A 12882-nucleotide genomic window follows, 5' to 3' on the forward strand; every position below is an offset into this window, starting at 1 on the left:
ACGACATTAATATTCTGTTCAAGATGCCCAGGGTATGTGATCATGGTTATGCTCCAAAGCAAAAATTCTTTAGAATAATAAGCAAATACGGCGTTAATTTGCATTTTCTGACCTTGAGTGTATGAACAAATTTAATAATCTGTAGAATGGCACATACATATGTATGTATGTTTGTACGTAAGTTATGTATGTACATATATGTAAAATATATGTAGATATGTACTTACATACATAGATACGTGCTATCGCATAACATGAATGAAAAAAAAAACGGAATAAATTTGAATTCAAGCGGAGTAGAGGAGTAGATTTCAAATTTTTTCAAAAACCGTAGTAAATCTAATCTGATCATATTGGAGTCCAAACATTAGTAGGGAACAAATTTTTTACATTTTAACGCTAATGACCCACAGATGGCGGTAAAACACAGGGTTGTATCAGACTTTCGACGTGGTTTCGAGTTGGTTAGCTTTTAACCATCTCACTGAAAGGGTTAAGGCCAAAACACAATAGCGCAGTGGCAGTGGCAGTGACAGTTTTTAAAATCAGCTGTTACTGCTAATATTGGCAGTCAATGCCGCAGCAAACACAATACGGCGTTGTCAGTGACTGCTTTTTTTGACATTCCCTTTTGTTTGTTTACATTTTTGTTGTTGCCTTTTAGGCTTCAGTGACATCAACAGATGTTGGCTGTGTTTCATTTATGTCAAATTCAGCATGCGAAGTTTGCTGCGATGAAGGCAGTGGCAGTGAATTTAGAATTTGGGCTAAACTGAGCAGTACTGCTAGCTGCCACTGCTGTATTGTGAGTCGCTTCATTGGACACCACACTTTCTAAAAAACAGCTGATTTCGAAAAACTGCCGCTGCCACTGCCACTGCGTTATTGTATTTTGGGCTTTAAGTGCTGTCATTTTTATATAGCGAAACTATGCTAAATCAAGTGGATTATCGGGATAACCAACTCAACAGCCATAACTAAGTTGTTAGCTCCGGTGGGGACATGGTATAAGTGATGCGGTTGAGTTCGATTTGAAAAGGTTAACTTTTTGGTGGGGACATGGTATAAACGTATAAATTTCAGCAAAATTCATGCCTGACTGATTGCCAGGTGGTCGATTTCGCTACGAACACATAAAAAACAAATCGCGGAAAGCCTCGAAATCTTGTTGTGGAGTTGTAATCTTAAAAATCTGAAGTCAGAAAATCGCCAAACGCTTGAAAAGCTTGTTGTGGAGTTGTACTCTAAAGAGCGTGTCAGACGTGGCAATATATTTCGATGCAATAAATTTCGGAAAGGCTGTCAAATTGAGAAATCAATTGCATGAGCAGACACTCCTTGCATGGAAAGTGTCTTTCGAAAGAGGTTTTTATTTCCGAAAGGCGAATTGCAGGAAATATTTCTGAAACCGCTTTTTGGCTATTCACACAGCGAATGAGTTTCTGGCAATCAATCTTTCTCGATACAAAATGCAACCATGGGCGGTGGGTGGGGTTCGCTTGTTTGCTATTACTCTTGTAAAAGCGAGAACGAAAACGCGAAAAATGAATACTCGACGTAAGCTGCTGTTGAAAAACAATAATTTAACGATCAAGTATATTAATCAAAATAATATATTTCAAGCATTTTTGATATTTAATTCAACAATATTTTTTATCATTTTACACAAATTCACGATCAGTGCCACATGGCAACACTCGATTAGTTTGACAGCACTTGCACAAGAAATAATAAGTCCCCTTTCAGACACGTCAAGTCTTGCTTTCAAGTCTGCTCGTTCGTCGGCGAAGGAGATGGGAAGAGAGGGGAAGAGTACAGATACCTCCGTACCGTCAATTCGTTTCAAGTTTTCTTGTCTCTTTTGATATTTTCGTTGCTTCCCATTTAAGAACCAAGGACTTGAATTCAATTAAAGTTGACGCGTGTGGAAGCAAATAGAAAACACAAAAGAGAATGCGAAAAATTGCTTTCAAGACTTGACGTGTCTGAAAGGGGACTAATTGCTAGTGCAGCACGAGCAAGTTGAAATATATTTCCGAAATCGATTTTCGCTCTGCAGTTGCAGTCACACCTTGCAACATTTATTTCTGAAACTGATTTCCGAAAAGTGACAAAAAGATCTTTCTGGCTGTTCACACATCGAAATAAAATTTCTCTTTCTCAATTTGACAGCGAATTGCGTGCGAAAGATGGAAATATTGCCACGTCTGACAGGCTATTAATTCTGTACAGTAAAATGAATTTTTCTGCATTGCTAATTTTTTTTTTAGTTTATTAGGTGTGTTTTAGATTCACTAGATGTTATGTAATCTACATTTCTAATAAACTTGGCAATGAAAAAAGTAAAATCTAAAAAACATTTGGTGGTTGTGGTTTTGGTGAGAAAAAGGTGCTTTGGCAACACTGGTTCAAAGTGCTAACAGCTGGTAGTAATTCACCATGAAAAGGGAGGTGTAAATTATTTATTGCTGCAACATTTTTTCTCTTGTCATTTGTGTAGTTTTTTAGTATATTTATTAAAAAAATATCTGGTAAAATTAACTATATGCCAAATATTCACTTATACAAAGTGAAAAGCCAGTCTCGACAATCAGGAATTGAATTAAACTAATTCATTTTGCGCAGTTCTACGTTGCTGCTATCCCAACTGCTGCAGACAATAAAAAATTGGTACCGGTTTGTTTATTAATTTTACATTTTACATTTGGGAACTATGTATACATATACATACATACATATCGTCGCTTAAAGTACAAAACCTCGTATCGTCATTCTGCAAAACCGCGTAACTGACATTTGCTGCCAAAAATTGGATTTGCTCACACAAGCTCTTGGCTCAATCCTTATCCATTCGTCCTTAAATATACTAGCCAGAAATGCGATTGCTTTATAAAATAGAGAACCATTTTGAAATAACAGTGTTTTTACTCTAGAAAATAATGTATGCAACCTCGCATACGCGGTTTTGCATTTTGTTGATACGCGGTTTTGCATTTTGTTGATACGCGGTTTTGTACTTTAAAGGACGATGTGTATGTACATATGTACATTTTATAATTTATGGAACCGCACACGCATAATAAATATGCATGCATATGTTTGAATTTATGTAAATATAGAAAATTAGTGCAAATCTCAACTAAAATAGAATAAGGTGACCAAATGCATTTTTCTTTTCATTCATTTATCGGATGAAAAATTAAAAAACTTTGCAGATTTTTACGTCAAAGTTGACAAACCAACAACATATTCTATCTATTTTAAAGCCAAGGATCAAAAGTTTCGGAAAGTTTCAAAATTTTCTCGGCTTCAAAAAAATAAAAACTAAAATAAATCACCAACGGCATTTAACAGAAAGAAAAAAGAAAAACAAAAATACATAAAGACTTACAACTTTGTGAGCCTTGCTGGATTCTTGGTAATGGGGAAATTCAATGGATGGCTACGGTACTATAATTGAAAAAGTTACTAAGCTTAATGTCCCTCGAATATAATTTTAAAAAATGTTTGCAAATTTTTTTGTATTTATGTGATAGGTTTCTTTTGGACCAGCATAAAGCCATACGTTATTAATACATTTATCCGAAATTCAAATTGCATGAGAATATCTGGAAATAGGCGGCCATACAAATTAAGAAAAAGTAGCTTTATCAGTTTTGTAGTTATGTTTTCCCAAAATAAATTGTTCTATTATGCGATACCTAAGTGGATAAGTCCAGAGATCAAGCGTTAGCTTTTTATAAGACAGTTGGTTCTTAATCTTGCCAACACGTTCATATGCAAATAGATACTTTAAGATATATCGAATCTGATTATCTTAAATTTTTGTAAAATTCCTCATACTTTCATACCTAGGTATGTATGTATGTATAAGATTTTCCATTATCGACATATAGACGGCTGAGTGGAAGATCGCTCTATCTTCGCTACCGATTCGACAGCGCCATATCTCAGCAAACAGTAGAAAAAACGCCCTATTTCGGAATTGGGTTGAGGAACGCAAATGGTTCAAAAACTCCCTATTTTAGCTGCCGATATGTTTTGAATTTATATTCTGCTTTATCCTGAGGTTTCGCCCAAAAATTTGTATTCCGCCCATATTAAATACATGGAAACCAAAAGTGAAAAGTGAACCGGTTTGGGGAAAATGAAACTCATGATAAGGCTGATCGAGAAGGGCGTTTCCGAACCAAATTCTGAGATGAGGCGATCTTCCACTCAACTAACTATAAATGAATGTATTTTTTCTTGCATGGTTTGTAGGCAAGAAATAACATACATTATTTGTAACTTAAAAAAACCAAAACAAGACAGAAATGCACCAACCAACCCACCTAATACAAAAATAGATAGTGTAAGCGTTTAATTGAGGCGTTTGAGAGCTCTCAATACAAACGACAAGAGTTCATTGTTCATTATTGAACTAAAAAGGCTAGAAGACATCGAATACTCATGAAAAATTGTAAGGCGTAAAATGATAGATAAAAAATGGAAGCTTAGTACATACTCTCCTCATCCGCTTAAATCCTTGTGTGTACATACATACATATGTATGTATTAATGTGTGTATATGGTACGCACTTACATACATATTTATAAAATTGATTCTCTAAATTGGACCGCAAGCGTTCAATATTCAATATTTCAGCATTATTGTTTCGACAGTAGACTTGGTGGGTAATTGAAGTGTAATTCAATTCCCCGACCATTTTTTTTTATATCGAAATTTGTTTAAAGAATTTATCCGCTTGCATTTAATTTTGTTAACTAATTTTTCTGGAAATTTATATCTATATATTTTTCCTTAGGTGCATTTTGCCAACAACAACCGAATGTACGCCGGATCCGAAATGCCAGAATGTGAACGTGGTTATCAAAGCCTGGACCCAGCAAGTGAGTGGAGTTAATTACAAAACATTTAAAGCATACAAATTTCTCGAACTCAATCAGAAGAAGTGCTTTGAACTGAAAAACTAATTAACTTTCTGGCTTTGCTTACCCTTTATAAAAAAATAGAAAGAAATTTAACAAAATCACAACCAAATTTGAACTGTTCACTTTTGCTTATAACTTCAAAGTAAAAAAAATATATATATATAAAAAAAATTTGTCAAAATTTAAAATAAAATTTTATAAGTGTATACTTACTAATTAAAATTAAATAAAAATTCTCAATCATTAGGCGCTATGCTGCGGATTTCACCTAACGACAACATATACTTCAACCGGGGCGAGAACAGCGAAAGTGTAATTGATCTCACTTGTATTGGAAAGCAGCCGATTACCTACAAAGTCAGTACCTTTATACAAAAAAATAAATAAATAAATACATGCAGTGAGCTAAACAAACTGGGACGCGACATTTTAGCAAGGTTTTGTCATTTTTCTTTAGTTTATTTAATGTTTATTATTTTTTGTGAAAGTATAGCTGACGCAATATGAATTCAAATTTCAGACTTTGTGTACAAATTGTGAAAACTCTTCTTAATCAGTCTCTTTAGACAACATTTTGGTATCTAGTTTTGTAGCCCATTAAATTTTAGTATAATAAAGTGCAAATTTGAAGTATGTAGAGTTACCGTAGATTTTTGACCATTCTTTTTGTAGACGGTGTTGCGCATTTTTTTCATATAAAAAGAATTGTCGAACACACATAATGCCGAATTTCCACAGGTATTGAAATGACAAAGAATGTATGCCATTTAAAACAAAATGCCATGTGTAAATGAACTTAATGACTACTTTTATTAATGTATTGACACGATTATTTTTTAATGCCCAACTTTGTCATTTTTGCCATTTAATGCCGAGTGGAAATCCAGCATAATATACATATTATGTACTTTGGATTTACATGGCGTTTGCTAAGTATAGAAAGGTAATAAACATTACTTAAACTAAAGAACAAGTAATTTTTAATCAAAAAACAAAACTGACCAATTCTCATATAAAAATTAAAGATTATCGTTAATTTCCTCATGATCGATCCAGTGATCGAATTTAAACCAAATTACTATGGGACCACCTGTGAGGTAAAACCTCTCCTTTAAAAAAAAAAGAATTATAAAAATCTGTTAAAGTGGTAAGTTATGCGGTAACATACAAACCCAAAAAAGAAATCCGATGGATTGATAACCTCCTCCTTTTTTGAACCAGGCAAAACTTACTTAAATGTCGCGTCCCAGTTTTTATTTTGTTCACTGTACATACATATACATTTCTAATTTACTTTTATTCTCATTCAGATTCAAACAACAGCACCAGAAAAATTTCGGGTACGTCCTCGTTGCGGCTATTTGGCACCGTCTGAGACAGTGTCAGTTAGCATTATGTTGAAGCAGGACTACCATTTGGGTGAATCGCCGAAAGATAAATTTCTCGTGATGTGTATGCCAGCACCTGTGGGTATTGAGCCATCACAGCAGAGCATGAGCGAAGTGTGGAAGCTAAAGCCTCCTAGTGGCGGTGATATGGAGCAGCATCGTCTAACCTGTAATTACAGAGGCAGTGCAAGTGGTGCAAGTACACCCGGTCAATGCGTCTGTGGGCAGGCTGGAGGGCGTATTGGTGGCCCGGATGAAGGGATTGCATCGGGAAAGGGTTCCAACACTATTTTGGATGTGAGTACTATAGCATTTGCTTCAAACTACGTAATTTGCAGATTGAAATCAGATTTACAAATGATTAAGTCGTTCTTGAACTTAGTGAGTTTGAAAGTTAAGGCCGATTCATCGTTCTAGTTGTGAACTAAAGTTGAAGTTGATTTCACAACTAAAAAGCGTTCAGAACTTTTCTAAGTTGTTGGTTGTTGTTGTTGTGCTTCTCTCTGGAAGAGCAACTGAAAAAAGTTCTGAACGTTTTTGAGTTAACTCAACTTCAGCTTTAATTTAGTGCCAGAACGGTGAATCCGCCTTAAAGCATGTCACTTTGCAAAGGGCACTATACAAATTGAGAGCAAATAAATAAATTGGCATAGCTCATCTCACAAAAGCTTTGAAGTCCAGTCAAGTGGTGGTGGTAAAGTTGCTGGAAAATTCTGAAATTAGACTGCAATCGCTTTTGTATGTAATATAGTAATATATCGCACGCCGTCTTCAAAAAAGTCACAACTCAAAATTTGGCATTTTTGAGATTATGAGGTAAAAAAAAGTACGCAGAGCTTTTGTTTACCTTTCAGCAAAAGCTGGAGTAAATCTTTGTTATAATTTGTATAAAAAAAAACCTAAGGTAAAGTCGCCCTTGCCCATGTGCTAAGAAATAGTTTTTTCGTATTTTCTGACACGTATTATTTTGAGTTTTGACTCTTTACAGCCCATTCAATTTTAGTCTAATAATGTACAAGTCTCAAGTGACTAAAAATTTCCGGTGATTTTTTAGATTTTTTTTTTGTCGCATTTGCTTCCATATAAGGAATAATTACAATTTATTTTCATATGGAACCCGCAACACCTTCGGCTAAAAAAATTCTAATAATTAACGGTAATTTTTAGCCACTTGAAACTTGCACATTATCAGACCAACGTTGAATGGGCTATAAAACTGTGTACTCAAAACTATTCTAACACTTCTGAGAAAAAAGTTTGACATTTGGGTGAAAATTTGTAGCAGTTTTTGCAGTTGTCTGCGAAGTTATAAACTTGGGGCTACATATATGGGTTTTGTCAGAGAATGAACTGTATTTCGATTGAAAATTCCTAAAAATAAATAAATAAACATGAGCGGGAAACAATATCACTTTGAAATGGGGGTGCTACGGTATTGGTCTATACTGTATATATTTAAATATAACTTATTAATTAATAAATAGTAAAATTCTTTTATCAAAAATATATAGGTTTAGGTAAAAAAGGCTTACGTATTATGGCTGTTCAGCATATTTTGCATATGCTCCAGCATTTGCATATTCGTTGCATTTGTAACATTACAACAATAAAATGCACCCGGTTGTCATGCCCTTGCCTTGCCTTGAAAAAGCTTCTCTTAAGATCCAATTGCCGTTCTAAAGTGGCTTAAAACTGGGGGTCCCTCCATTTGTGTAACAACATCGAGGCACACAACATAAGTTGGAGAAGAAACTCGGCCAAACACTTTGCTAAAGTGTAAGCGAAAAAATATTATTATGATGACAGTACGAATGGCAATTATAATAGGGAGGTTTTAGTTTTTTAAACTATAATTTTATTACATTATTATTTTGGATACATTTTACAAGTCGTAACACACTACCTACTATCCTCAACCTACTCAATTGTTTTATATTTCTTCCCTCGCCAGCTTTCTTCACACGCCAAGCTCCTGGAGAGCCAATTAAGGTTTACACAAATTCTGCAATGCATTACGCTCGTCTTTTTGTTGGCTCTGTGTGTAGCCGTTGTCTATCTTTGGAAAACGCAATTGAATCGCATGTCCGGATGCATCGGCGAGGAGGAATGCAGCGCTGCAGTTGCAGGCAACTGTCCTGGGCGGAATCTATAATATTTACTTACAAAATGCAATTTGACCAAACAGCACCTACTGGCACCCACAGCCACAGCAGATAGGTTGCGTAGACGAGGTCATGGCAGCAGCAATGCTCCCGACAGCGAAGTTGACTGTAGCGATTTTGAAGAAGTTATCGGCGGCGGTGATGGTTTCGATTACGATGAATCTACTCTTGATAAGGGCGGTGTTGCGGGAGGTGGATACCTGCTTGGTCTGATCGCATTTGCACGTAAATTTGCGCGCATTATAATCACGATTTCGATGCTCTTTTGTATTATATTTATCTCGTTTTATTGCTGCTCCGAGCCGAGGGCAACAATAACCGCACTGGCTCCGCCAATTACACCTCCATCCACATCTATAGAGGTACATTTACGGACGCAGGCGCATAGAAGATGGCCATCAAATTGATGAGTTTATATGTAATTTATTATATTTTAAAATGCATTAACTATGAACAAAAGTAATATGGGCAATATATGAATTATGTCTGTACAAAATGATTTTTAGGGAGAACATAAATTTGCCTAAGCATATTTGTATACATTGTTCACGTTGTGCATTCTAGAGCAGGGATGGCCAGATTGTTTGCAGTCAACGAGACAGCAAGTGCTACGCAAGAGGTAAATCGGTTTTCAGGGTAAACGGGGTGTACAAAATACATTAAAAACATCATATATATTTGTAATGAGAGTCGAAATACAAGAAATTTGAATACGCTCTTAATACCCCTTCATGCTGGCTCTTGATGTTACCCCACATCTACCATCTAAATGTGCCAAGCCGGCTCCTAAGTTTAAAAGGCCACCTGGAAGCCACTTTGCCCATCTCTGTTCTAGAGCAAACGAACAAAATAAAAGCGCTGGCCAATTGCATATTTAAATTATGAATTATGTAGAGCAAACCATGCACAAAAATCTATTATCAATAGGGGATCGTCGAAGTCTTGTAAAGCCTACGGGGGAAAGCTTGACAACTCGGGCACCGTGCTAGGGCTTTGCAAGACTTTGGAGAATCTCCCTAATATTGTTTTGTAAAATCGGTATGATTATATCCCCAGACAATAGGATAATAAACATTTACATATTTATATGTTTAAGGTGTATTTGTGCGCATTTACTTTTCAAAATACGTATGTATCTATATTGAAAAAAAAAACAAACTTAAATATATTATAAAATAAAGGAATAACATTCAGAAATATTTTGGTAATCATTGGTAGAAATTTGTACTTATTCACTGCGCCCAACAACAAAACGGAAAAGAAACAGCTAAGACTGCGAATTTCATAAACAGAAAAAAGTTACTTCGAAGTTCGAACGCACAGTAAGGCCGATCTAGTGTGAAACCAATATAAGGGCAAATAATTCAAAAACCACATGCAGAAAGATGAAAATACATGCAGCTCATCAGATACATAACTACGTTTTCACTACTTAAGAAATATAAAAATTCAGTTAGTAATCTGTTTATTTTAGTTATGCTTTATTAAAAACCCAAAAATGAACTACATATGAGATGTACAAATACTACAATAAGTATTTCTTGTTCTTCCAAGTCTTATTATGTTTAATTGCATAATAATTATAATAAGAAATCAATCAATACAAATAATAATGTAGAGAACATCACATCAGCTTATGCTGGTGTGGGCTCTAGTCGTAACTAAGTGATTTACGTTATATTTTATTAACAGTCAACAGACGGGAAAACTATATTTAAACAAAAAGTATAAAAAACAAGCTCAATTCTCTCAGTTGTGATTCTCAGAGATTTTTTATTTCTTTTTACGCCCACGTTTCGCAGGACCTTTCCCAGTTTCATTGTTTTCAGATGTTTGCTTTTCTAGCTCCTTTGTATCGGCAGCTTGGATTTCCTCTGGACTAGCATCGCCATTCGCCTTTGTCGAATCCTCAGTGTCTGTTGATAGTTTTTCCTCATCTTTAGCTTTTGGTGGTTTGATTTCTTTATCCTGGACAGCTACCGCTGGTGCTGCTTTCTTCAATTGACCGACTGATTTACCTAATTCTGTTTTCGATGGCTTTGGTGGCTGCACTTCGCTTTCGACCAAAAATATACTGTGCTGCCCTCCGCTGGACACACGAATAATTCTTTTACCTTCCGTTTGTTTGCTTATAATTTGTACGGGTTCTAGTGCATCATCATCAGACGCAGTTCCTAGCTGGTAATTGGAACCCATCCCCCACGAGTACAGTTTACCGTCGTCAGTTAATGCAAAAGATTGTGCCTCACCACAAGACACATAAACAACAAATTTGTCCGCCAAACTTTTTATAAACTGCAGCTCCTTGATGTCACTACTCACACTTCCGAGTCCAAGGCGGCCATAGTCGCTGCGCCCAATAGAATAACATGTGCCGTCATTCTTAAGTAGTAATGTATGATGCTGTCCGCCAGCAATTTGTTTAATATTTTGGAATTTCGTGTCAATAGGTTTAATAATAGTTGCAAGGTCTTTGGCATATGCCAACTGCTTATAATTGTTCAGTCCGAATGCCCAAATTTTACCAGTTTGCGATTCCCGCAAGAATGTGCAGTAATTTGTGGCCCATATAGCCTCGATTGGTTTGCCACGTTTGATGACGACTTCTCCCGGACGAAGCAATTCTGTTTTACCACGGCGACCTACGGAAAGAACAAATCAATTAAATTAAGTTACACAACATGTAGAATCCAATAATTACTTTCGCCGGAAGCTGACCGCAACGATACACGCCCTAATTGGCCTTGTTCAGCACAACCAACAGTGTAGACCTTTCCGGCACATGTAAGTATTACTAAGTGGTCAGCCCCGGAAGCGATGTCGCAGCATTTGGTGCCTGGCAAAACATCAATGGGAAGACGCTTATTTCCTTCAAGTGTCAAACCCATATTTCCATGTGAGTCGCGGAAGGAGCCCCATGCAAAAACGCGACCATCTTCCAGCAAACTGGCCGAATGTGAATCACCTGCTGAAATTTTAAGTACTTTTCCAGGTAGGTCAACTGGATGAGGTTCAAATTCCGAACCATCTTCGCTGCTATCACGGCCCAAAGCACCTTCATCATTACAACCGAACGAGTAAACAATGCCTTCGTGCGTCAAAACGAGATTGTGCATACCGCCCGCCCGCACGTCTACCACATTCTCTATAGAATCTACTAGAGCGGGTCTTTTGCGTTCGAATTTCGACTCATCGTCGCCGAGACCGAGTTGACCCATATCACCTTGCCCGCACACTAAAGCACGCCCCACCACGTTTGGCCGCTCAGGTAATGGCAGTAGAAAAGCTATACGTTGCCATTTTCGCTTCGGGGCATCTAATTCCTCATTGTTGTTGCTGCTACTATTTGAGGGGGTAGGAGCCTTTCTGCGTACGGCAATTCGCGGCATATTCTTAATTATTATTAAATGAAATTTGAGAAATTTACTGCTTGTATGGTTGCACTATCCGCAGAAACAGTGTGCGGTGAAACTCTTAAAAACAGAAAAAATTAACATTAAAGGTTAGACACGATTATAAAATTGTCGACGGTGATAGTTATACCACCATGTGTAATTCAAATTTACTGAGTCTAATACACTTACAATTTTTTAGCCTTTTTACGAATTTCACTAGGATGACACGCCGGCTATCATCCGGATGGAATTAGTAAAATTTAACTTTTGCGCCTTGATTTTAATGACGGTTTCTGCTGATCTTTTCGTATTTTGGCCAAACATATACTTTCTTCTGGTGATTCTAATAGACTGCACTTCAGATGTTTCCAAAATTTCAACGTTATGTCTGCACGCGCGGGAAAAACGGAAAACGGCCGGGTGTTGAAAAAATTAGGCTGGTTTTCTTTAGGAATGTCGGTAAAATATCGATGCATCGAGAATATCGATGCATCGAGAATATCGATGTTTAGCTTCGTGGCATCGACATTTTTCCTCTCGATGTATAAATGGTCGATGTATTGATGTTTTTTCAAAACTGACATATGTAGTACACTGAGTAGAGCTGTAAAACTATCGATAGTCATCCCATTCGATGTTTTCGATAGTTTGCATTGAAATTATCAATACTATCGATAGTATCGGATAATTTTAAAATACGTTGACGAAGCTATTTATATAAAGTTTTTAGTTTTGTTTAGTTTCTGAAGAATTAGCTAATTGTTATCTAGCGATTTTCAGTAACTTTGTCCTTTCTCTTCGATTTTTTAAATATTTTAAACCGATAATATTAAAACCTAAAATCCCCAATCGTAGAAAAACAGATCGCTTGGAAACGTAAAGAAAACTGTATGTATTACAAAAAACTTTCATCAGTGAACTCCGGCTGCGCCACAGTATTTTTGCATAGAACTCACTCCAAAATTTACGGAAAAGTCCATATTTCAAGCGTAGGTTAAAAGA

At 36.3% G+C, this 12882-nt stretch overlaps 2 protein-coding genes across 2 annotated transcripts in view; one reads left to right on the forward strand and one right to left on the reverse strand.

Annotated features, from left to right (window-relative positions):
- The window catches only part of LOC118747952 (motile sperm domain-containing protein 2-like), an 18994-nt gene extending 9623 nt beyond the window's left edge, over positions 1 to 9371 (forward strand). Inside the window, exons 4-7 of the mRNA XM_036482189.1 lie at positions 4809 to 4893; positions 5183 to 5292; positions 6246 to 6620; positions 8275 to 9371. Coding sequence (XP_036338082.1) covers positions 4809 to 4893; positions 5183 to 5292; positions 6246 to 6620; positions 8275 to 8475 — 771 coding nt within the window. The 3' untranslated portion in view covers positions 8476 to 9371. The remainder of the gene's footprint in view (positions 1 to 4808; positions 4894 to 5182; positions 5293 to 6245; positions 6621 to 8274) is intronic.
- A 571-nt stretch (positions 9372 to 9942) lies between these two features.
- LOC118747953 (regulator of chromosome condensation) lies at positions 9943 to 12358 on the reverse strand. The gene is made up of 3 exons (XM_036482190.1): positions 12070 to 12358; positions 11187 to 11958; positions 9943 to 11127 (listed from the first exon to the last, which is right to left on the reverse strand). Exons 2-3 carry the CDS (start codon positions 11872 to 11874, stop codon positions 10259 to 10261), a joined length of 1557 nt encoding a protein of 518 aa, XP_036338083.1. The 5' UTR covers positions 11875 to 11958; positions 12070 to 12358; the 3' UTR covers positions 9943 to 10258.
- Between the last annotated feature and the right edge of the window lie 524 nt (positions 12359 to 12882).

Source organism: Rhagoletis pomonella, unplaced genomic scaffold (assembly GCF_013731165.1).
Source record: "Rhagoletis pomonella isolate Grant_MI unplaced genomic scaffold, Rhpom_1.0 Rhpom_scaffold_00012, whole genome shotgun sequence".
Taxonomy (NCBI): Eukaryota; Metazoa; Arthropoda; class Insecta; order Diptera; family Tephritidae; genus Rhagoletis; species Rhagoletis pomonella.